At 41.5% G+C, this 26,528-nt stretch overlaps 2 protein-coding genes across 5 annotated transcripts in view; one reads left to right on the plus strand and one right to left on the minus strand.

Annotated features, from left to right (window-relative positions):
• rtf2 (replication termination factor 2) overlaps window positions 1-26,528 on the plus strand; it is a 171,458-nt gene that overhangs the window by 62,166 nt on the left and 82,764 nt on the right. The window lies entirely within an intron of this gene.
• The window catches only part of gcnt7 (glucosaminyl (N-acetyl) transferase family member 7), a 38,653-nt gene that overhangs the window by 7,709 nt on the left and 4,416 nt on the right, over window positions 1-26,528 (minus strand). Inside the window, exons 2-3 of one of the 4 annotated variants that reach the window (XM_041204079.1) lie at window positions 17,474-17,546; window positions 2,493-3,523 (exon numbers count right to left, since the gene is read on the minus strand). In XM_041204079.1, the coding sequence (XP_041060013.1) occupies window positions 2,493-3,456 (964 nt within the window). In that variant the 5' untranslated portion in view covers window positions 3,457-3,523; window positions 17,474-17,546. The other 3 variants (XM_041204077.1, XM_041204080.1, XM_041204076.1) reach the window with 3 other exon arrangements.

The following is a 26,528-nucleotide window of genomic DNA, read 5'->3' on the forward strand; positions in this document are numbered from 1 at the left end:
GGGTTCTCTTCACAAACTATTTGCAATGTACTCTCATTTAGAACTTAACCTAACTTATTCAATCTCCACAGAAAATATTACCCTGGCTAGCAAAGGTGAATCAAGCAAAACATTTCGATTCTCGGCATCCTTGGTGAAAGGTAGATGATCTCATCAACTCAAGAACCATCATAATCCATAAAATCTTTCAATCCTTGGCCTCCATATTTTAACACTCAACCATGTTCTGAACTAAACCTTCAAACATTTTTGAAAAAAAAGGATATAGTAACTTGGCATTGACTATGGTTCATTTATTTACTCTGAACTTGGAGCTATAGGACACAAGTACATAATTAATGAGCCTCAAATAACAATGGAATGTTGAAGAGTCACCCATCCCAGCTCCCTCCAAGCATGTGTGTAATAATACATTTGTAGAATAGACTCTATTTAAGTGAGCAAGTTGGAACGCTATCTAGTAGGAAAAATTACTGAGTGTTATCGGGCAAGTATATCTACAGGTGAAAATATATTAGACTAGAGAGACCTGAGCGAGGGTTTGAATCCTGCCAAGACTGGCTGATCTGCAATTAGTTAGGTCGCAGTGCCAAAGCAATGATGAAATAATAGAGAATGCCATCACTATTGCTATTAAAATCGTGGGAAATTATGGCGTTAGTGAATAACAGCAATGCCATAATTTGCTGAGATATCAGTACTGCTCTGCTGGAACAATTGGCAAAATCTGGAAAGGGTCATATCTAGGTCCAATGTGTTGCATTTAGGCCTGTTTGCCACTTTAAAACATCAGCTTGGAAAGGCACTGGAGAGTTGGGCTCAATAAATCAGTTACTGCTGGTACAATCGTGAGATAGACAACTGATTAAATTCAAATGTAGTGTAGCAAAAGATGACTTCGTGATACTGCTGATCTTTCAACAACAATATAATGGGTATCTGGTCCCAAGGGTGCAAAAATTATAGACACTTCGTGGGTCGCTTTTAAAAATGATAATTACTTTATCCCTACAAAGACCAACCAAGTTATTGAAAGTACTGACTTTTGATAGTAATCACCACTTCCTTTTCAGAATTAAACTCAAATTTACCTTTAGAAATGCTGAACCAATTGCAGAGGTACAGTTAAGTTCTACACCTCTGATTTGGCCATGCTCATTTAGGATTTATGAAATAACAACGTCCTGGGATGTAACTGCAAAAGTATATTTCAAGAATATCACAAAACAATTTAATACCTATGTGTTCTATTGTACTATTGTCGTTGACATCTTTTGATGATCTGCTTCTATCACTGCTTGTTTGTCCCTACAACCACCCCCCCCCCCCCCCCACCTCTTTGTCTCTCTATCTCTCCGCCCCCCACACACACACCTTAAACCAGCTTATATTTCAACTCTTTCTTGGACTCGAACGCAAGTTCTGTCGAAGGGTCATGAGGACTCGAAACGTCAACTCTTTTCTTCTCCGCCGATGCTGCCAGACCTGCTGAGTTTTTCCAGGTAATTCTGTTTTTGTTTTGGATTTCCAGCATCCGCAGTTTTTTTGTTTTTATATTAATTTAATATACTAATTTAGAAGGACAGTTGAACAGTAGCACCACTGTCTCTGAATGAACCAGCCCTATGCATATGGTTTCTCTGACTAGAGTTCTAGCTAAAACTGCTTGAAAACTCCTTGGATCACCATTACTAGCTCTGTGCATATGATGATTTTCTCAGGGAATCTTGGCTTTGGATCAGAGTAGGAACAACACTCATACTTGTGACAATTGGCACTAATAACACCAACGCAGTAAATTCTGAGCCGTAATATTAAAGTCTCCTGCCTGGTCTGGCTAATAAAAGCCCCAAGTGAAATGAATGTCAACCTAGTTCCTAAGGGGCAGTTTGTTAACAATACAAAACTGCTACATATTGGTATATCAGAGAGGACAAATGTAGGAAATAAAAATATTTTTTAATTCATCTAGTTGAGGGTGAATATTACTGAAAAAGGAGCACCTGTACACTTTTTGAGTGCCTGGTGTGCAAGTGGTTTAATTTATGTTACAAGGTAGGAATGTACGTACAGTATAAAACCACAATGCTCAGCACTACGTCCACAGTCCAAATCTGAAAGAGCACTTCTACTTATCTGTTGGGCATTCTTGTTTCCTACATTTTATCTTTCTGACACCGCCAGCTAATTTGTATCATTTTGTTCTGTTAACAAATTGCCTGTTTGAGACTTTGTTCCCTTTATGCAGACCTGAGAACAGACTTTGATATTAACACTTTTTTTTGGTAAGTGTGCAGCCCAAGTGCAGGCTGAATATCGGCTGCAAGCTGGGCACGCTACCCTCAATGACTGGTTTGTGTTCCTGGGACATGAAACTTGGGACATGTTTGTTTCTAAAAAGTACCCCATCACGTTCAGCTCCATTATCCATAAGAAACCTTTTACTTAATGTCTAATTAGCGATTAGTCAAGCTGACTTTTTTTGAGCTTACCCTTTAAGCGATTCAGTGTCACCCAGTAATGTTCATCAGGGCTGTATGTGTCCTGGGACCACTCAAGAAGTGCTTTGGCATATGCATCTTCTAGTACAAATTGCACAAATTTTCTTGTGAGTGCATAGTATGCTGTTCCAAAATAAATAGTGAGCTCCAATGGTGGTTTGGTTTTCTTCTGGTTAAGTTGATAAATGTAAGCGTTACCATTATTGATCTCCTCTTTGTAACTGTACTGTGTCCTGTATTTCATATTTGGTGGTTGCCGTGTTCCTGGTGTGATATTCTTACCCTCCCATTTACTTTTGATGTGCCAAATGATTTCCTGGTTAGTTTTAATTGGGAAATCTTGTCCACAGAGGTTGATGACATGCTTCCATTTAACTCTTGAGCTTACAAGATCTTTCATACAATTTATGTCTGCTTGCAGGCGTGAAAATCCAGCATAAATTACACGTTCTAATTTCGAAGCTATAAAGATATTATCAAAGCAGTCAGTCAAGCTCTTTACCTTTCTCTTGTAATCTTCTGGTGACTTCTGGTCAATATGAATGCAATAAACATTTTGTGGATTATAAATTGCTCGCAGAAGTTTTACAAACATTTCAAGCTCTTTGTGAATAGTGATAATGTAGGCTAGGGGATAGCTGGCTTCTTCTTGTGACAGAACACCTGTTATGAAGTGATGTTCTCGTTTGATTTGGAAGCAGTTAACTGGTTCTTGAATGTGAAATGTTTCTGGCTTCCACTGCTTTTGACAATTGTCTCCAAGTTGGTATGCTTCCTCCTCACCATTTAAAATTGCAGGACAGTATCTACTGAAATTGCACTGAGACCCACTGTTGCTGTTTTTTTGCACAGTGGTATTCTTAGCATAATATAAAAATATGGTGACTGCTGCATATATGATTACACTTATTAGAAGAGTTGACCCGAAGTACTTTTTCATTCTAGATCTGGTCATATTAAAGTTTTAACCCTCTGTCAGAGACCATGTCGCTGTTGAGATGCCAGCTTTCCTGTCTGTTTATCTGCAAAGAATAATAGCAGGGTTAATGACCTGTTTCGTTTACCTTAAATGCAGCATGAATAAAAAGTTAATATTTTGGATATTGAATTAGATGTAAAGAGTTGATTACTGCTAATTTCAAGGCACTATATTGTGTTGGATTTTATGATCTTAGTAAGGGTAGGATTCGGGTGTGGCAAATAACTTCAGGGTTCAGGCAATTCAGTGATCTATACTTGAATATGTGCTCTGTGATATAGGGTGAAGACAAGATTTGACTCTCTTGTTGCCCCTTGGTTAAATAAACCAATGACTTAATCTTCAGGAAAAGACATCAGAAAATTGAGGGGTTTGAAAAAGAGCAATAGTAATCAGTTCTTTCTCCCATTTAGTTATAACCATTTATTTAAGTATATTTAATATAAATTTAGCAAGACATAAACTTCACTTGATCTTCAATGGCAGTAGCAAGACTGAATCCCACACTTTTAACATTCTGGGCATTACCATTGACCAGAAACGGAACTTGACCACAAATATAAATACTGTGGCTACAAGAGCAGTTCAGAGGCTTGCAATCCTGCAGTGAGTAACTCACCTCCTGACTCCTCAAAGCCTATCCACCATCTACGAAGCACAAGTCAGGAGCGTGATGGAATACTCTCCACTTGCCTGGATGAATGCAGCTCCCACAGCGCTCGAAAAACTTGACACCATAAAGGACAAAGCAGCCCGCTTGATTGGCACCCTGCACATCTGCCACTTTCAACATTCACTCCCTCTGCCACTGATGTACAGTGGCAGCAGTGTGTACCATCCATGAAATGCATTGCTGCAACTCAACAAGACCTCTTTGACAGCACCTTGCAAACACGTGACCTGTGCTGCCTAGAAGGACAAAGACACTGGATCCATGGGAACACCACTGCTGCAAGTTCCCCTCCAAGCCACACACCATCCTGACTTAGAAATATATCGCCTTTCCTTCACTGTCACTGGGTCAAAATCCTGGAACTTCCTTCCTAACAGCACTGTGGGCGTACCTACATGCATGGCTTGCAGCAGTTCCAGAAGGCAGCTCACCACCATCTTCAGTGGCAATTAGGAATGGGCAGTAAATGCAGGCTTCGCCAGTGATGTCCACATCCCGTGAAAGAATAAAAAACCATTCTAGTAAATAAAAACTATTGTGTCCAAATTGTTGAAGAGGCCAACTGTTGTTGTACATTAAGATAAAAGCAAAAAACTGCGGATGCTGGAAATCCAAAACAAAAATAAAAATACCTGGAAAAACTCAGCAGGTCTGACAGCATCTGCAGAGAGGAACACAGTTAATGTTTCGAGTCCGTATGACTCTTCAACAGAACTAAGCAAAAATAGAAAAGAGGTGAAATATAAGCTGGTTTAAGGGGGGGGATGGGACAAGTAGAGCTGGATAGAGGGCCAGTGATAGGTGGAGATAGCCAAAAAATGTCATAGACAAAAGGACAAAGAGGTGTTGAAGGTGGTGATATTATCTAAGGAATGTGCTAATAGGTGACATTAAATGTAGAAAGCAGGACGAGCAAGGTACACATAGCCCTAGTGCGGGGTGGGGTAGTGGGCAAGGGATCGAAATCGGCTAAAAGGTAGAGATAAAACAATGGATGGAAATACATTTAAAAATAATGGAAATAGGTGGGGAAAAAAAAATCTATATAAATTATTGGAAAAAAGGGGGGAATGGAAAGGGGGTGGGGATGGAGGAGAGAGTTCACGATCTAAAATAGTTGAACTCAATATTCAGTCCGGAAGGCTGTAAAGTGCCTAGTCGTTAGATGAGGTGCTGTTCATCCAGTTTGCATTGAGCTTCACTGGAACATTGCAGCAGGCCAAGGACGGACATGTGGGCATGAGAGCAAGGATGGTGTGTTGAAATGACATGCAACAGGGAGGTCTGGGTCAGTCTTGTGGACAGACCGAAGGTGTTCCGCAAAGCGGTCATCCTGTCTGTGTCTGGTCTCTCCAATGTGGAGGAAACCACATTGGAAGCAGCAAATGCAGTAGACTAAATTGAGGGAAGTGCAAGTGAAGTGCTGCTTCACTTGAAAGGAGTGTTTGGGTCCTTGGATGGTGAGGAGGAGGGAAGTAAAGGGGCAGGTGTCGCACCTTCTGCAGTTACATGGGAAGGTGCAGTGGGAGGGGGTTGAGGTGTAGGGGGTGATGGAGGAGTGGACCAGGGTGTCCTGGAGGGAACGACCCCAGCGAAATGCTGCCGGGGGGTGGTGAAGGGAAGATGTGTTTGATGGTGGCATCATGCTGGAGTTGGCGGAAATGGCGGAGGATGATCCTTTGAATGCGGAGGCTGGTGAGGTAATAAGTGAGGACACTCCCTTCCAGAACCATGATAGGGTCCCCCTTGTCCTCACTTAGCACCCCACCAGCCTCCGCATTCAAAGGATCATCCTCCGCCATTTCCGCCAACTCCAGCATGATGCCACCACCAAACACATCTTCCCTTCACCCACCCCTGTTAGCATTTTGCAGGGATCGTTCCCTCCGGGACACCCTGGTCCACTCCTCCATCACCCCCTACACCTCAATCCCCTCCCACAGCACCTTCCCATGTAACCGCAGAAGTTGCAACACCTGCCCCTTTACTTCCCCCCCTCCTCACCGTCCAAGGGCTCAAACACTCCTTTAAAGTGAAGCAGCATTTCACTTGCACTTCTCTCAATTTGGTCTACTGTATTTGCCGCTCCCAATGCGGTTTCCTCTACTTTGGAGAGACCAAACGCAGACTGGTGACCGCTTTGCGGAACACCTTCGGTCTGTCCGCAAGCATGACCCAGACCTCCCTGTTGCTTGCCATTTCAGCACACCACCCTGCTCTCATGCCCACATGTCCATCCTTGGCTTGCTGCAATGTTCCAGTGAAGCTCAACGCAAACTGGAGGAACAGCACTTCATCTTCCGACTAAGCACTTTACAGCCTTCTGGACTGAAAATTGAGTTCAACAATTTTAGGTCATGAACTCTTTCCTCTATCCCCACCCCCTTTCCGACCCCCCTTTTTCCAATAATTTATATGGATTTTTCTTTTCCCACCTATTTCCATTATTTTTAAATGTATTCCATCCATTGTTTTATCTCTACCTTTTAGCCTATTTCGATCCCCCCCACCCCTACTAGGGCTATCTGTCCCCTGTGTCCTGCTTTCTACCTTTAATGTCCCCATTAGCACATTTCTTAGCGAATATCACCACCATCAACACCTTGTTGTCCTTTTGTCTATGACATCTTTTGGCTATTTCCACCTATCACTGGCCTTCTATCCAGCTCTACCTGTCCCACCCCTTAAACCTGTTTATATTTCACCTCTTTTCTATTTTTCCTTAGTTCTGATGAAGAGTCATACGAACTCAAAACGTTAACTCTGTTTCTCTCCACAGATGCTGTCAGACCTGCTGAGTTTTTCCAGATATTTTTGTTTTTGTTCTACGTGTCATACATATTTGTCTGTAAGTTAAACACTCAAATACGAGGTTTAACACTTCAAGCAACATTTTTCCAGAATTCACCTGTGACTTTCAAAATTAGTTACAACAATAGTTAAAAGATTTAGTTATCAAACAACCAGGGACGTATTTTAAAAACTAAGCATCTGAATAGATTTGCTTCCACATTTGGGATTTGCATATAGGAATTGTTACCTGCTTCTGCTTATAATGTTCAAATGAAAAAAAAGTGATAGCAAACTAGAATATTTCTGATGAACGTGAGAAAGCTGTGTGAAATATTTGGAAAAATGATTTAAAAATAATCCTTTCTTGCTGAGTGTTGGAAATAGCCCTGTGGAGCTGATTTCAAACCTATGTTGATATTTAGTGATTGCAAAGAATGTCAGGTACTGAGACCTTTTGGATATTTGTAAAGTGAAGGAAACTGAAAGTTAGATTTTGCAATACAGTATTTGACTGCTCTGTTAACACTGGACTCCTCAATTTTAGTTTCTAAGAGTCAGTGAGCAAGGAATAGAAATCAGACAATAAGTCAGGAAGAGATCTTGGATTTGTGGTAGGGCCTGTTTCTATGAGTGTGTCTTAATTGAATTAAAGCCAGTTAGCCTGGGTGTTTTGATGTATAGTGGCTTGAGATGTTAATTAGATAAACTTAAGCAGTAAAAGATAAAGTGCAATTTGCATTTGTTGAATAAACTGTTCAAAAGAATGGATAAAATCTTGCACCTAGCTGACACCAAGAGTTTATATTACTAATAAAATTGATGGAATGGAAGGATTATTGTTAGGAGAGGTAAAATTGAAAAAACCTAGTAATACAATGGAAAATTTACATTCAAAGGGGAAGCTAGGTATAAATAGAAAGGAGTTTGTGGGTGTGAGTCAGAGGAATGTAAAATCTAACCAACAACTGTCTGCAAATTGAAAGGAACCTCATTTTGAATTTGTAAGGTCAAATGTGCTTTTGTCTTGTGTCTGTTTAAAGTCAATGGGTTATTGTTGCCTTGGTGAAGATTTACCTGGGAGAGATTAATTTGGGGACTTGTTTAAAAGTTATTATGGTAGTAATTTGTAGACACATATGTATTTAATTAGTTGTTAAATTAATAAATGTTTAATTTAGTTTTATATTAAAAAATCTCGGTTTTGTGGTTTTATTCCTGAATTCAGAGCTGCATCTCAAATGTACCAGTTGAAAATATAGGTTATGACAGGTGTTCAAGTTTCCCTCTGGGATTTAAACAATTCAACCTTTACCAACTGTTGTGTCATAACATGTTGTAAAGAAAACTCACCCATAGGGAAATGCATTTAAGGGGAAGCTAGATAATAGATGATATAGAAAGGAACAGAAGGAAATGTAGTAGGGGTGAAGGAGGCTTCTGTGGCACCTAAATACTTGTAGGGCCGAATAGCCAGTTTCCATGCTGTAAATTTAACATAATTCTATGTCACCATCAATGAACGATGTTGGACACATGGCAAACAGCCCATTTTAGGTGGGGTGTCTTCATATGGTGCACGTATGCTCATGGCTGAAGGGGCCAATCCTTTAGAGGCAGATTCTGCCACAAGTTCCACACATGAAGCTACCAAGTGTCGTTGTGGGTTGTTGTTTTTGGCGTTAGAGTCTGTTACCAAATTGCTGTAGCCGCTGGTCATTGTGGTAGTGTACACTGATCCGCAGGAGGTATTGCCATTTTCCTCAGTCTTCAGCTAGTGACTCCCTGGTGTGATGTTGGGCCTCCATATTAAGCTTGCAAGCATCCTTGAAGCAGAGCTTTGGATTTTCTACTAGTCATCTGGCTCCAGCTACCTCACGATACAGAAAGTCCTTGAGCATGCGACCACCTCCATCCTGCCGACGTGCTTCTACCAATGAAGCCATCTGTGTTTGATGAGTATCAACAAACTTGGGAGCTCTGCCTTTGAGAGGACTGCCGCAGTCATGAATTTATCTTGCCAGGGTCTACCCATAATTTGCCACAGACAGCGAAGATGGAAATTGTTGATCTTTTCTTGCATCTATAAGTTGTCCATGTTTCAATCATACAACAAGGTGCTGAGAATATAGGCCTTATAAACCATCAACTTGATCGTAATGGTCAGTTTTTATTTATTCATGTGAGTTTTGAGTCAGCCAAAGGTGGCTGCTTTCCCTGTGCATGCATCAAGCTCTGCATTGAGACAGATTGTCTGTCACCATGGCCCTGAGGTAGCAGAATTTGTTAACCACTTTGAGTGGGGTGTTACTTCAAGTGATCAAGGGAGAAGATACAAGGGAGATGTCCCATGATCAGACTTTTTTTGACACTTTATAGTCAGGGAGAACAAGCTATGAGCATGGAAGAGACAGTCCTTGAGAATTGAAACTGAGTTTCCGTGTGGGCGACTAGTGCAATGTCATCAGTGTAGAGGAGTTCCATGAGGAGGATGTGATGTGTTTTTGTCTTCATTTTCAGTTTTAGTAGATTGTAGAGCTTTCCATCTCACCTAGTGTGAAAGTTGGACTCCTTCCATATTGGAAGGCAAAGGTCAGGAGCATGGAGAAGATGATGTCAAACAGAGTCCGGGTTAAAACATAGCCCTGTTTCATTCCAATTTTCACTTTGAAGTTGTCGGAAGTGGAGCATCAAACTGCACAGTGCAGTGCATGTTGTCTTGGAAGGAGCGGATGAAACTGAGGATCTTTGATGGACAGCCAATTTTCTCCAGAACCTTGCAGTGTCCTGCTCTGCTGACAGTGTTATATGCCTTAGTGAGATCCATGAAAGTAAGGTAAAGAGGTATATCCCCTGTTCCCTACACTTATTGCTGGTGTATGGAGAAAATCATGTCGAAAATCAGTAGATCTGCCGGCATGGAAACTGCATTGTGCTACTGGGTACACTCAGTATGAGAGTTGGCGGAGTCTTTTAAATATGACCCAAGCTGAGGCCTTCCCCATTATGCTAAGGAGTGAGATGCCCCTTTATTTGTTGCAGCCTCCTCTGTTGCCTTTTTTTGTATAGTGTGATGATTCATGCATCTCTAGTGGAATGGAAAACAAAAATAGAATTACCTGGAAAAACTCAGCAGGTCTGGCAGCATCGGTGGAGAAGAAGAGTTGACGTTTCGAGTCCTCATGACCCTTCATCAGAACTAGGTGCATCCAAGGAGAGGGGTGAAATATAAGCTGGTTTAAGGTGGGGGGTGGGGGGGGGGGGTGGGTTGGGTAAGGGAAAAGAAGTGGAGGGGGGGGTGTGGTGGTAGGGACAAGCAAACAGTGATAGGAGCAGATAATCAAAAGATGTCACAGACAAAAGAACAAAAGAACACAGAGGTGTTGAAGTTGGTGATATTATCTAAACGAATGTGCTAATTAAGAATGGATGGTAGGTCACTCAAGGTATAGCTCTAGTGGGGGTGGAGGGAGCATAAAAGATTTCAAAATATTTAAAAGTAATGGAAATAGGTGGGAAAAGAAAAATCTATAATTTATTGGAAAAAACAAAAGTAAGGGGGAAGAAACAGAAAGGGGTTGGAGATGGAGGAGGGAGTTCAAGACCTAAAGTTGTTGAATTCAATATTCAGTCCGGAAGGCTGTAAAGTGCCTAGTCGGAAGATGAGGTGCTGTTCCTCCAGTTTGCGTTGTGCTTCACTGGAACAATGCAGCAAGCCAAGGACAGACATGTGGACAAGAGAGCAGGGTGGAGTGTTAAAATGGCAAGCGACAGGGAGGTTTAGGTCATTCTTACAGACAGACCGCAGGTGTTCTGCAAAGCGGTCGTCCAGTTTACGTTTGGTCTTTCCAATGTAGAGGAGACTGCATTGGGAGCAATGAATACAGTAGACTAAATTGGGGGAAATGCAAGTGAAATGCTGCTTCACTTGAAAGGAGTGTTTGGGCCCTTGGACGGTGAGGAGAGAGGAAGTGAAGGGGCAGGTGTTACATCTTTTGCGTGGGCATGGGGAGGTGCCATAGATGGGGGTTGAGGAGTAGGGGGTGATGGAGGAGTGGACCAGGGTGTCCTGGAGGGAACGATCCCTACGGAATGCCGACAGGGGGGATGAAGGGAAGATGTGTTTGGTGGTGGCATCATGCTGGAGTTGGCGGAAATGGCAGAGGATGATCCTTTGAATGCGGAGGCTGGTGGGGTGATAAGTGAGGACAAGGGGGACCCTATCATGTTTCTGGGAGGGAGGAGAAGGCGTGAGGGCAGATGCGCGGGAGATGGGCCGGACACGGTTGAGGGCCCTGTCGACAACCGTGGGTGGAAAATCTTGGTTAAGGAAGAAGGAGGACATGTCAGAGGAACTGTTTTTAAAGGTAGCATCATCGGAACAGATGCGATGGAGTCCTTACAGGAAGTGGGGTGTGAGGAGCTGTAGTCGAGGTAGCTATGGGAGTCGGTAGGCTTGTAATGGATATTGGTGGACAGTCTATCACCAGAGATTGAGACAGAGAGGTCAAGGAAGGGACGGGAAGTGTTAGAGATGGACCACGTGAAAATGATGGAGGGGTGGAGATTGGAAGCAAAATTGATAAATTTTTCCAAATCCCGACGAGAGCATGAAGCAGCACCGAAGTAATCATCAATGTACCGGAGAAAGAGTTGTGGAAGGGGGCCGGAGTAGGATTGGAAACATTAACTCTTTTCTTCTCCACCGATGCTGCCAGACCTGCTGAGTTTTTCCAGGTAATTCTGTTTTTGTTTTGGATTTCCAGCATCTGCAGTTTTTTGTTTTTATCTAGTGGAATGGAGCCTACTTCCCAGCAGAGAAGGAGAAGATCATAAAGGTATGGCAATAGATGGGACTGTCAGTGTTTGAGTAGTTTGCCTGGGTCTCCATATTTGCCAGGTGCCTTTCTGTTTGCTGAGCAGTCAATGCCCTTCTCGGGTTTGTGTGTTGAGAGTTCTTCATCTAATTCCATGACAGGAAGCTGTGGGGTGTCAATGTTTTATTATTACATTGTTGAGGTTTAATGTCCATTACTTTGTTAACCAAGTGATGGGTATTGGAACACCTATAAATGGGGATGGCTGGGACACTGGTGTCTGTCTAGTGTTGACTGTGAACTAAGTCAATAGACTCTCTCCAGCAAAGAAAGACACTGTGTCTTAGTTTTAACTTCATCAACCAGTGTGGACCCAATTAAGGATCCAATTAACAGGAGAGTGTTAAACGTGACTGGGAGATTTCTGTCTGACAGGAGTAGTTCACAGTTGTATTCAGACCAGCAGGACCTCTGTTTATTTCTGTCAGTGAGTACTTTACAATCTGCTGACTTCAGGGAGGCAATTTATCTGATGGTAAGACCAAGCCCCCTCTTGATTCCTGCATACATAGTTTGTATATTTCCATTGTTGCAAACAGTTTTGATTTCTTGACGTTAGTTGATCCAGTGTTAATTTGCGCAGTATCTCCCTGTCTTTTGCATGGCTGTCTTGACTACTTTCAGGTTGTACAGTGTTTTAGCTGTTGGGTTTATGTTGTGCATCATGTAGTCTTTGTTCTTGCATGAATGACAGATGTTATATCAGCTGAGTAAGTCGCAGACCAGGCCTTGTTGTTGGTTCCGCCTTTACTAAATGCTGCTTCACAGAAAACTGAGCTTAGCTACTTCCAGGCTTCATTGATAGCAGCATCGATGCTTCCTGGTAAAATTTTGATGGCTAGCACTCATTCTAGTGACAGTGTGAAGTGCTGGTATTTAGTTCATTACTTACGCAAGGATGTTGATGTATGGTTTGTCGTTGTGTTTGGAATGTAAAACTCTTGGTATTCACCTTCATGTGATGAGAGAGTGGTTGGTGTCGTGATCTGCGCTGTGGTAGATGCAGGTGTAGAGAGCACTGGGCAGATTGCACCTTCTCATGATGACCTAGGCTAGTTGCCAATGTCCAGACCTTGGGTGACACCATGATACCTTGTGATGTCTGCCCTGGAAGAAGGCATTGATGATGCAGAGTTCATTCAGGGCACAATGCTCATGAAGGTGTATTCCATTATTGTTGATCTTGCCCACCCCATGACGACTGAGCAACGTTGGCCATAAATCACTGTCTTGCCTAACTCATGCATTGAAGTCACCTAGGATGAATAGCCTCTCGGCACTTTAAATATTCCTCAGAACAAGTCTTTGTTGGAGATGCTGGCACATAGCGTTAGTGCGTGGGTGCATATGATGTTGACTGCACCTCCAGGTGATAGCTGCAGGGAGATGAAGCGCTCCAAGGTTGTTACTGGTGACTTAATTGACTGTGTCAGCCGGTTGCTCACTGCAAAACCTACACCATGCTTACAGTGCTCTTTCCACACCAATAGAAAGTGTAATTAGCCTCATGAGTAGAGCCTGTGTAGGCTAATCTGGTTTCTTGTGGAGCAGCAATGTTGACACCAATCTTGTGTACTCCACGGTCAATCAGGACCGCCTTATGTACACTTGCTGTGAAATATGGGGCTTTTTTCATGCCAAGGCGTATAGTCCTCACATTCCAGCTTCCAAGCCAAAAGGTTACCTTTTTATGTTTGCTGCATAGCCTAGGCCAGGTTTTAGAGGGTGCAGACTTCCCTAGCATCTATAGGAGTAGCATCATAAGCTGGTATGCAGAAGAAAGACTAAAGCTCATATGACTGGGGCTTAGTGGTTACAGGAGTTGTCAGAAAGTGCTAACTTGAGGGAAACACTAACTGCCCGGTGGGACTGCACTCCAGATTTTGTCAGGTTTACTGTCTTAGCCATTAACTCATGAAGTTGTTGTTATGGTTAGAAGGCACTAGCTGGCATGGCCTAGATCACCACAGACATGGATGTGATCTTGTCATGCAGGTGTACCATTCCTTGGCCCTTCTCATGGCAGCCAATGCCCCCTCCCAACTCTTGTGCCCAGCCTAGTCATTGATCCCTCACTAGAATGCCACCGTGGCAAATTAAGCTCAATGTAACCCCTTGACTAGACCACACAATTTAATCCCCTCAGTAAAACCCACACCTCAATACTAAGCCACCATAGTAAGCCCCATTTCAGCGTTAACCATCCCTCCCCACAAAGGCCTTCACCAAAGCACTAAATTTCCTCCCCACCTGACTAACCTTTCCTTTACTGTCATAATGGAACTATCTGTAACACTAGCCTCATGGTGCTTGTACAATTTGATATGTTTAGCTCTGCACTTTCGATAGGAACTTAAATTGCAACCATAGAGACAATATTGAATGTGTATCAAGGAAGTGAAGCCACTTAGGAAGGAAGAGCGAATCAGCAATCTTGCGCAAGGAATGTTTCAGATTGTAGCTCTGTTCCCCTAAGGCTTCTTTAGAAAAAGAGGCATTTCAGCCACAACAAATAAGTTCCCCTTACTTGTGATGAGTCATTTATTATGTGGAGAGGAAAGAGATTTTTTCTAAGCACAGGAAAGATGGATGTGCATTGAATAGAGATTAGGAATATGTAGCCTTTGCTCTGCGGGGAAATAATTTGACATAATAACATAAGATATAGGAACAAAAGTAGGTCATACAATCCCTGCTTTGCCATTCAGTGAGATCATGGCTGATCGTTGATTTTAACTCCAGTTTCCCATTCTATTCCCTCATGTCTTGATTCCCTTGGTGTCCACAAGTCTTATTGATTTGAGTCTTGAATATAATCGATGGTTGAGCATCCACAGCTCTGTAGAGAATTTGAAAGATTCACAACTCTAAAGAAATTTCTCCTCATCTCAGTCTTAAATGGGTGACCCTTTATCCTAAAGTTGCATTTGTTCTTGAACTGTATACTGAATTCTTAGCTGTGAAGAGCTGCGTTCTATGTCATATTTGTACTAGCAGGAAATTACAGTAAATATAATTTAGTAATTTGGATTGAAGTGTATGAACTCATTTGCAACCTCTGATTATAATCTTAAGCGACAGAAATATTGCCAGTGTGTTACCATTCAGCATTGTCCGGCAAATCTTCACGGCCCCTACTACTTGAAACATAAGCTCAAGCTTTCCTGAGTTTGCTTTCATGATTTGTTCTTCAAGTAACTTTGGATTATTTGGATTTGGATATAATAACATTGTGTTGATGTTATTACTGCACATATTGGGAATAGTCTGAGCACTGTGTATGATGGATTGCAATAATCTAACCTGTCGGGGTCCCAACATGAACTGCTCAGCACTCTTCAGAAGCACAGGCATCTGCTTAATGACTGTTGCAGGGGATGCAACTGGGTGAGAGCTGGCAGGTGATTAACTTGTTCAGTGCATTAGTGTTGGTCCCCTCTAGACTCTCTTCCCTATTTGGCTACATAATCTTTTCGAGTTTGAAAAACAAAAATTGATTGAACTTTTCACACAGCTTTCCTGCTGCTTAGAAATGAGCATAGGTATTAAATTTGTCTAAATCTTTACATGAACCTGATGTCTTCCTTCCAGTTGACCCTGAGCACCTGTAGGATTTGTGTCACAAACCTGCTGATTTGCTTTCTCACAGGTATTTTGAAAGAGAGACAATGGTGAGCCTCTGAAATGTTTTTGGCATTTGCTCCCCTTTCTTAAACTGGAAGTGCTGACTCCAGGAGTATGGGTTCATGGACTCTAGTTGCCATCTGGTACCTCAGTCAAGTAGCTGTTGGAGGTATGTGACTCTATACGTTGGTTTGGCAGACAATGAAAGTGCCACAGCCAGTTGTCCTGTGTGCCCTGACCCAGCTGTCGTTCAATGTGCAGTCACTCACTTTCTGGCCAGAAACACTGATAACAATCAGGAGGGGGTGCTCTAGTCGTTCAGAAATTTAATTTCTGTCTTAGTTAAACATCTTAAAAATAAATTAGTCATTTTTGGAATATTTTATTAAAACATTGAAGAGGCAAGCCAGGAGGAATGCAATCTGTTTGACTGAGTTTGTAGTGGTTACATGGAAGAGCTGAATTAATACGTGCAGTTGTAAGAATGATCTCACAAGCATGATCTTTCGTTGTTCATACAGGCTCCTCCCACACAAGCACATAGTTTCTCTAAGTATCTTCTGATGCTGAAGCTCGTAATTTTGGGATAAGGATGCCTTTACAAATAGGAAACACTGAACAAATTTTTTAAAAATGTTGAATTAATTATTTTTGAGAAGTGGTCCTAAAGTCGAATCTGTTTAAACCTACTACTGAAGTGTATTATAGCCCTAAAATACAGTGACTGCAATCAGTAAAAGTGTTAGTACAATACTAAGGGCTAAAGCCCATCAAATATTGCTGGCAGAATGGGTCCCTTCCTATATAACCTTGGAAGTGAAACTGTTCTGCCACTACAGCAATTTGCATCCAGAAAGCATTCTTTAAGAAAAAAAATCTCTGAGCATTTAAGACCGTGAGGTTGTTAATGAGTAGATCAAGGAGAGAAATTTCATGGAAGGAGGAGGGGGTTATCAGACACAGGCCCTTAAGGGGTTTTTAAGACAAAGTGGTAGCATGGTGCATTCATTTATGGAGAGTATTTCAGGAGGACTGGTTGCCTGAGTCAAAGGAGTGTGATGATGGTGGTTTTGCAAGGAATTAGAGACCAGTGTCAGGATGAAATAAGGTTGTCTGTGAGCATGGGGCCAAGGACAGAACTGCTTTTGCAAGGTCCAGAGTGCAAATAGTTGGGGTGTCATGGAAGAGACAAGTTTGATAAGACTGAGAAGAAATGAAGCAGGAGGTGGTAGAAGTATCTCTGGATACCCTCAGCTTTAGAAAACATGTTATGAATTCCTTGTTTTTAGATGTGCAATTCAACTCAAAATTTAGTCTTCTATGAATAAAAATATTTACGTGCAACCATGCTGAATCATGCAATACATTGCTCTCTGCAGCCAAAACTGACTACTCCGGTTCATTCTGGAAGCCACGCAATCCAGGCTCTTTTTCTTTTTCCCTCATAACCACCCATCTCATTAAACCACTTCCTTTCAAATCCCAAATGTGGAAACAAGCTTGTGGATTTCTTTGCTTTGAAGATCCAAATCACTTTCCTTTCTTCTGCTCCAAAGCTCCTATTATCCTACCAGTCTAGTTCTGAATTCTTATTTTAGATAATAGCTCCATCTTTTGCTCCCCACGCTTTCCAAATTAATTTTGTTTTTGACACTCTTGCTATTACCTTGATTCTTCTCTGACCCAATGCCTAACCACTATCTAGCTGGTCTCCATTCTAGTTGATATGGTCAGTATTTCCCTTTCAGTGGCCATCACCCTACTCCCTTACAAAATAAGTCATCACATTCCTCCTGAAAAGCTCACCCTCAATCCATGCATCCTCTGCAGGTATCCTCTACTATCCAATGTTCCATTTTGATCAAGTTTATGAATATGCTAAACAAAAACAGAATTACCTGGAAAAACTCAGCAGGTCTGGCAGCATCGGCGGAGAAGAAAAGAGTTGACGTTTCGAGTCCTCATGGCCCTTCGACAGAACTTGCGTGAATATGCTGTTGACTCCCACCCAGCTCTGTGACCATCTTACCCATAACTCCCTGTTCAAGACATTCATACTGTAAAATGAATGTACAGTGCCTTGGCATGGGGCTTACAGATCTCTGCAAAAACAAGAGTGAATGCGAAACTTAGTTTTCAGCCTTATGTGTCCCAAGAAAGTATATCAAAATCCAGGATAATCTCTTGGAGCCAAAGCCACCATGAGGTTGCAGGTAATGACAGAGCCTGTGCAAAGCAAGTTAAAAAGGTTGACCCCAATGTATCGGCAGAACGTTACCTGGAAAAATAACAATTCCATAGTGTTTTGGATAGGTATATGAGCACTGTAAAATGAATTCCCTTTTCTTTGGATTAAAAGCAATTGAGACTTTTCTTGTAAACAAACTGAAATTGCCAATGATCTGCAAAAGTTGCAACATCACGTTTAGTGTGCATAATTGAAGTTACAGCTTGGAAAATAGTCAGTGCTATGGGAGCCCATCTGAATGCAACATTAAGTGATCAGATTTTAGTGAAACCATCACTGTTTCTGCTCATTTAGTAAAGACTGCAGCCATTGCAGTATTTCGGTAAATGACATTACTTGGTGTAATGGCTATTTCAGCATTGGCAAAAGAGTCATCCTGATTTGGACATTGGATAAGGATTGCTTGTTTGTTGAAAGATGTCAGTGCTATGAAGAAGAGGCTATATTATACAACAGCATCCTGATGGACTCCTGAGTTAATAGAGTTAAAGTCTATGATAAGCCATTAAGTACAGCATGTGGATAATTTGAGAGAAACAGCTTTAGTAGGAGGCTGTATGAGTAGTTTATAAATTGACATGCTGTACATGGTCAAAGATTTGAGATGTCCAAGATAATGACTGATTGATTAACTGGAGCGCTTGAGTGCAGAGCTCCTGGTTTAGCAACCAGCAAGGCCATATTAAAACTGTCTTGAATCAGACTAGGGTGTTTAAAATGATGAGTAATTGGGGAATTAGCAGCGGTCTCAAATAAGTATGGGAATGAGGTAGTTTGAAAAGGGTGTGGTGATTAAATTTCCAGTGGAGTAGGGGACTGGGCATAAGAGAGATTAAAGTAATAGTATAGCATAGGTGTATGTTTGTCCTGGGACAATGGAATGATTCTGACAGGGTCCAGATGATCTTACAATCCTCAAGGGAATTAAACCTCATGTCTGTTACAATGGTCAAACAAAATAGAGTAAAGAAGAGAAATTCTTAACAAAGATTAGTTCAAGCTAGAATTAGCAAAGTGCGACAGAAATATCAGTAGGATGGATTGATGGATTGGAGGATTCTTAGAAGTTGATGAGAATCTGAAAGAGGAGTAAATGTAGTGAAGTCTCACTCCCCTGCACTTGCCCCGTAACCTTTTACGTTTTCCCAAATATTTGTGCAATTCCATTACAAAGCTTGTATCCACTGCCGTTTCTGGCACAGGAGTTCATATATTAATGTTCTTTGCAAAGAAATTTCTCCAAACCTCTCCCTTTATTCTTTTGGTGAAGTGAAAGACGTGGAAAGATAAGACCAGGTAAAAATGGCAGATTTCCTCCCCGAAAGTCATTAGTGAACCAGAGTTTTTTTAAACGACAATCTGGTAGTTAATGAGACCAGCATTTTAATCCAGATTTATTAATTAATTGAATTTAAATTTCCTCAGTTCTTGTAGTGGAATTTGAATCTTTACCTCTGAAACATTAGTCCAGGCTTCAATCCGGTAGTTAATGAGACTAACATTTTAATCCAGATTTATTAATGAATTGAATTTAAATTTCCCCAGCTCTTGTAGTGGAATTTGAGTCTGTACTTCTGAAGCATTAGTCCAGGCTTCTGGAATGCTAATCCAGTAACATTACCATTATGCTACCATTGCCCTCATGGGTTTCATGGACAATTATCTCCATGTGTCCTGTAAAATACTGTGACTAATGAATAATTAGTGTTGGAGTGAAAAATGTTACATTGATTTGTGCAGGACAGTCTACTGTTGAAGGTTCATTGTTGAGACTGTAAAAGGTTACTTTGCATCTGACCAATGCTGTATGTACATAAATTACTTGATTCTAAAATAGGGTGGTCAATTGTTGTTAAATAGCACAGACATTCCTACTTTAAGGAGCATAGCAAAAGAAAAGTTATTTTATTCCACCTATTTCGTATTTTGCATAGAAACAAGGGTAGGCCTTTCAGCTCTTTGAGCCTGTTTTAGCTTGTGGCTAATATATATTTCGGCTCCTTTTATCCACCTTTGATCCATTTTCCTTGATATTCTTACTCTGTGGTAAACTGTCCCTCCTCATCCTCTTCCACTTGTCTGCAGCTTTTGCATAGTTGACCACATCATCCCCCTGCAACGCCTTTCCTCCATTGCTCAATTAGGTGGGACTGCACTTATTTGGGTCTATTTATATCCATTAGCGGCCAAAGAAACATCAGCAACAGCTGTTCTTCCTTGCCTCTGGAGACCCAAAAAATTTATCTTGGCTCCCTCTAATTCATCACTTACATGCTGCCCCTCAGCACCACCATCTGAAATCACATCAGGTTCCACATAGATGTTGACTGCACACTGTTCTCATTCACCACAACATCCTGAACCCATCCACTGCTTCTGATTTGTCACGCTGCCAATTAACTTTTGGGAAGACTGAGCCATTGTTGTTGATCCCCACTACACGCACCATTCCCTAGCCACAAACTCCAACCCTCTCCTTGGCAACTTTTTGAGGCTGAAGCAGAACATTTGCAGACTTCGCATTCTGTTTGACCCTGTGATGTGTTTCCTTTCCCATATCCTCCCCAGGATCAAGATCATCCACTTCTACCTCTGTAATGTTGCCTATCTTTGCCCCTGCTTCAGCTGCTGAAACCTTCATCCATCTCTTACATCTAAGCTCAATTATTCCAATGCACTCTGGGCCTGTCTCCTACCTTGCACCCTCCTTAAACTTAAACTCATCCACAGCTCTGGTACTTGTATATTAACAAGTCCCATCACCCATCTCCCCTGCACTCACTCACATGGGAATAGGAATTGGCTATTCATCCCTTTTGAGCCTGTTCCACTGTTCATCCAGATCATTACATTAACTCCCAGTCCAGCAATTCCTTGATTTTAAAAATCTTGCCCTCATTTTCAAACCCCCGCATGGCCTCACCTCACCGCCACACGAAGGGTTATAGATTACCACTACCTTTTGTGTGCAAAATGCTTCCTGATTTCAGTCCTAAATGGTAGAGCTTTAGTTTTAAGATTGTGCCCCCTTGATCTAAAATCCACCATAGAGGAGTTATATTCTTTGTTTCTACTTTGAATTGTTTTATCATTTTAAACAACTCAATTTAATCACCCTTCAGCATTCTAAACGCAAGAAAATTCAAGTCACGTTTATGCAACCTTTTCTCATAATTACAGTCTTTAAACCCTGGTGCTATCCTGGTGAATCTGCATTATATCTCCTCCAAAAGCATTAGATTCTCTTGAGGTTTAGTGTCAAGAACTGAATACAGTGCTCTGGATGAGGTCTGACCAATTCTCTGTACAATTAAAGTATAATTTCTTCCCCTTTGTATTGCAGCATCTTGTGATTATAACATTTTATTAAACATGTTTGATTACTGTCCCTGTGCATCAGCTTTTAATGAATTTGTGTGCCAGGATACTAAAATCTCTTACCTCTTCTGTAGTTTCTCATTAAATAATCTGATTGGTCTTTCTTGGATCCAAAGTAGATGAACTCATGGTTCCTTGTATTGAACTGTATTTGCTACAGGTTTGTCCATTCATTTAATCTGTCTATTTCTCTTTCTAATTGTCTACTTCCATATACCTAATTTTTTAAATAACTGATTGTATTAGTACTGGCATTTATTAGCACTTTATCATACTAAAATGTAACAAAACCTTTCTGAGAATTTATATTTGTTTTAAATTATATTAGCTGAATGAAGTATCCTGAAAAGTAAATAGCACATTGGCCTGGATTTTGAGGGTTGTGAAAATTGACGGTGACTGCCAGTGTTCACCCTAATTACTCCTCTGAAACTGATGGTAACTTCAGGATATCCGGCATGTGCTGTTGAGCATGGAAATCCTGAAGTTGCGGTTTGCCACTCAGTTCTCCAACATGGGCTGCACTGTGGACATCCCGCAGTGCTAGCCATCACTGAAATCAGACAGAGCTTCCACTTTCCCACCTCATATCATTGTTAGAAACCACATGAAATGTTACAGCTTGTTCAGTCAGGTGTAATTTAGTTTTTAAAAGTGATGTGATCAGCAAAATTTGAACAATAAAGTTGATACGATAATTTTGTAATTTTGGGGTGTTGCTAAAGGTTTAATAGATTTTTAAGCTAATTTTTCTTTTAAATTTAAGAATTTTCTTCACAATACTTTAGCATCTACCTTCATCCCGTATGTATGCCTCTATCTTTAATTTGCTCAATGTAAACATTTCTCAGTGGTTTTATTTCAGTTGGGTGACTGAAAATCCTTCAATGAAGGGCTGCTTGGGCAGTCTTATGCCATCACTGCAGTCTTACACTGTGAAACCCCCAATAAAGAGCGCTGCAGTCAGTTGCAGCATCACTGCATGGTGATAGAGGCAAAATGCTTGTCAGATTGTTCGATTTTCCAATGAGACTTGCTTTGAGATCAGCGAGTGTTTTTGTTTCTCTGCTGACCACAAACTCCAGGTCAAAATGACAAATAAGTTAATCATTTACCCCTTAATAAACTTCCAAACACTTTAGCAATAATTGGATGTTAAAGACAATGCTGGTGGAAGCGGAAAGAAAAATAGTCATTATTAGTGCCCAATTGAATCAGTTACACTGATTCTAACTGCTGATTAGATTTTCTTATGTTTGTTACTGCAGCTTTGCCTCTGCATGATGTTTGGGAACATCCAAAGTTAACAACTGCATTGTTGAACACACTGAAAACAAAAGTTATGAAGTTATTAAGCCCAAGTAATCAATTTTCCTTTAAATTCTACCCACCTAAATATGTTCATGTGTTCTACATACTCCTTCTAAATATATAATTCTTTAAACAGAATAGAAATATCTGGTCTCTGTTTGAAAACCATAGTTATTTCCTGCACTTCACTTAAGTTAGAGGGTTACAATGATGGATTTAGATGAGGAAGGATGGGAGGAGGCTCGACTAGAGCATAAACTCTGGCATGAACTGATTTCTACTTTTGCTTTAATTGTGTCAGCATACCAGACTTTTATCCTAATATAGCCAATATTTATGTGGGTAGCGCTAGCTAAACCAGGCATGACCTGCTGAAATTGTAGTCCTGATAATGAAATCTTTTAAATGGAAATAATCTAAAGATGAGTCTTGAATATGTCAAGTAATGGGGCTGTGACTATTTCCTTTAGCAGCTTCTGGTGGGATTGTCCTGGGAAGAAAGATTGGTTGGCCCAGATGGCCTGTTTCTGTGCTGTACATCTTACATAATGAGCAGTGAACGCAGCATACCAGTTTGGCAGAGCTATATATAAATTGCTGTCTCATGCAGGAATAATGTTTTTTTTTATTATTCTTCTGTGTGATGTGGGTGTTGGCCAGAATTTGTTGCCCGTCTCTAGTTGCCCTCGAGAAAGAAGTGGTGAGCCACCTTCTTGAGCCACTGCAGTCCACCTGGTGCAGGTACTATTATAAGTGCTGTTAGGAAGGGGATTCCAGGATTTTGACTCACTGACACTGAAGCAACAGTGATATAGCTGCAAGTTAAGATGGTATGTGGCTTGGAGGGGAACTTGTAGGTGGTGGTGTTCCCACCACCATGCATAGTTGTGTGGAAGATGGTAAATGAGTAGCTATTGTATATTGTGCACTTGCGTGGGAAGTATTGAAGTAGGAGAGCAGGTAATAAGAGCGATGGAGATAATGAATCAGAATGTCACAGGAAACAGTCTCATCAGAAAGTGAGAATGGAGGGGTGGACAAGATGGGATTGTTCTGGAGGCTGTGGAAGTGACAGAAGGCAATCCTTTGAATGGGAAAGCTGGTGGCGGTGGAAGTTAAGGCTAAGGGGGACCTTAAAAAACATTTCTGCAAGGGAGGAGAAGGAATAAGGGCAAACACATGGGAAATGGGATGGGTTCATTAAAGGATCCTTTGAACTACGATGGAGGAGAAACCTTGGCTAAGGCTAAAGGAGGCCATTGGAGAATTATTGTTGTTGAAGGTGGCATCATCAGAGCTGATGCGTTATAATAGCCAATAGTTTGCTGTCAAAATAATATCTTCACAAATGCTACAGCAACTTCTAATGAAGGCAAATTCACGATTAAACACAAATTCAAAAGATGCTATTCGAGATGTGATACTCTGCTATTAGCTTCACAAAAACAGCATCTCACTATCTTGCTCACAGTTGAAATGAATTGAGCAGTGTGAACTTGCTGTATAAACTAAATAATATACAAACTGAACTCACCACAGAAAGTTAGAGCTGATCTGAAATGACAAAGGAGTCTTTTGGAGCCATTTAAAATCTTCGCATATTAATTAATCCTAGATTAGTGATCAGATTCTTTTAATGCTGTAGTAGCCTTTAATTACTGGCAGTGAAACTCTGGCATTGAAAATTAACTATTACCATGGATCACAGCGTGGAAGTCAATCTATGAAACCTCGAGAAATCCTCCCAAAAAAGGGGTCGACTTATATGTCGAGTACAAAATGCAAATTGCCGGTGTGGCTGACCACCATTTTGAAATGTGAAAAAGAAGCATAATGATAATTCAAATTAATGTGGCATAGTTTATTGAATTAATTAATTGTACAAAGGTACCTTCAACCACAATCAAAGTGGTTTAAAACCGTCAAATTCTTGTTTTCTGCATCAGATGCAAAGAGTTCATTGAACTCATTCTGAGTCAGCTTGGTTATGACATCATTGTGAGGATCCCACTCTGGATCAGGTATGGTGCTTTTGCTTTAGTATTATCCTTCCACAACAAATGATCATCATCATCATCTCCATCCATTGACTTGGATATTCTTATTTTTTGAATGATCTTTTGACACTTGGTACATTAATAGTGTCCCACAATTTGCCAATGAAGCCACACAAAACATCAATACTCATTGCCACTCTTTGTAAATGTTTCTCTCTGTCAACCATCCACCTATTCCATTCGGCGTGAACATGATCCTTGAATGGTTTGCTGGGGCACACATCCAAAGGTTGAACTACAGACATTAAACTCTGGTGTAACTGCAATGTGGCTGTTATTTCTTCACCGGCATCTCTTAATTTCGTCAGTTATATGGGATCTGAACATGTCCCACATGAGTAAGCTGCATGCTTTACGTACGCCACCAAGACGCCTATTCTATACATTATCAACTCATAACTTCACTCATTCCTAATCCAACTAGCTATTGTCCTGGACATGCACAAAAACTCCTGCAGGGAACTTGATGTTCAGCATGGTTTTATGTTTGAAAATTACCATAGGCTTTAATTATGTACTATCAGCCATGTCGGCTAGTACCACTGTGCATCTTGTCTCCTCATGTCCTGTCATTTTCACTAGAAATATTTTCGAACCTTTCCATGCTACAGTTTGGTTGCTGGGCATATTGAAACTCAGAGGCTTTCATCGCTGTTGCTGATGCGACATAATGGGTACTCGTGTTTTTGCCTCTGCCTGAATGATGAGTTGCTGGAAGCTGGACGTTTTGACATTGAGGTCTTTTGGTAGTCTCCGACCAATCTTGGTCACCTGCTGCAATGCAAGCCTGTTTTTTTCCCTATAGCGGCTACACCAACTAGCTATTGGTTTGAAACCTTTGCTGAACTCAGAGTTTGATTTGGCCCGCTTAAGTGTATTTGCATTTCTGGTGATGATGTAACCATTCCACTGATTTTTGAGGACTCATTCCAACCCATGCTACTCAAGAACTGGCCAGTGCCTGTTGTCAAGGTGCATTTGGTCTTGGGTATCTTCTTCAGAGCGGATTCTCTTCCCCTCATTCTCACACCAGTTTTTTTTACTAGCCCCAAATTTTCTCGTTGCATCGTGGTTATTTGATGGGTTAGCAACTCCTACAACTGTTAGCTTGAAAACAACTTGCTACTTTGTTCATCTTGCTGGAGGACCCGTTTCTATTTCTCACTCACCATGCCATGTGCGGTCTGCTGTATATGGGCATGTTAAATTCCTGTGCATTTTCGCAGCCCAGCCCGTGTGGGCGCACCTTGGCAGCCCAGCCCGTGTGGGCGCACCTTGGCAGCCCAGCCCGTGTGGGCGCACCTTGGCAGCCCAGCCCGTGTGGGCGCACCTTGGCAGCCCAGCCCGTGTGGGCGCACCTTGGCAGCCCAGCCCGTGTGGGCGCACCTTGGCAGCCCAGCCCGTGTGGGCGCACCTTGGCAGCCCAGCCCGTGTGGGCGCACCTTGGCAGCCCAGCCCGTGTGGGCGCACCTTGGCAGCCCAGCCTGTATTGCCTGCTTGATCCCATGCACCAGCTTACAGTGTAAGGTAAGTAAAACATGCATTTCTGGGATGAAAACTTGAGGCCGAATACTAATGTGAGCATAGCATTTCATAGCGGAAAAATACAACAAATAAATGCAAAAGCTTGATTTTTGGCATCAGGTTGACCTTCATAAACTGCCATCTACAGTACTGGTCTTGAGTCTTATTCCTTCAGGCTTTAATTGTTGAACATTTTAAATGTGAAAATAAAAATAAAAGCCACTTTTTAACTTTTCTATAGCCTTTATTTTTCTCCCAATCTGATCTCTTTTTGACATTAAATTAACCCACTGTCATTTACACTAAAGAAGTTCTTGTGGCGCAGTGGTAGCGCCCTGTCTCTGAGCCAGAAGCTCCAGGTTCAAGTCCCACTCCAGGAATTGATGGCCAAGGAAGGTATGTCCGTAATGCAACCAAACAGGTTGAGTATCAACTTGTAAGTCCTTCTAACATACACCAGCGGTGGGTGCTAAGAGTTGGAGGGTTTCAACATGGGTCAGCCATGTGATGGAGAGAAATTGGTGTCTCTACCATCACTATCCATTTCTTCTAATCAGCCTCCCATT

The sequence above is a fragment of the Carcharodon carcharias genome, chromosome 14, assembly GCF_017639515.1.
Source record: "Carcharodon carcharias isolate sCarCar2 chromosome 14, sCarCar2.pri, whole genome shotgun sequence".
In the NCBI taxonomy this organism is placed as follows: domain Eukaryota; kingdom Metazoa; phylum Chordata; class Chondrichthyes; order Lamniformes; family Lamnidae; genus Carcharodon; species Carcharodon carcharias.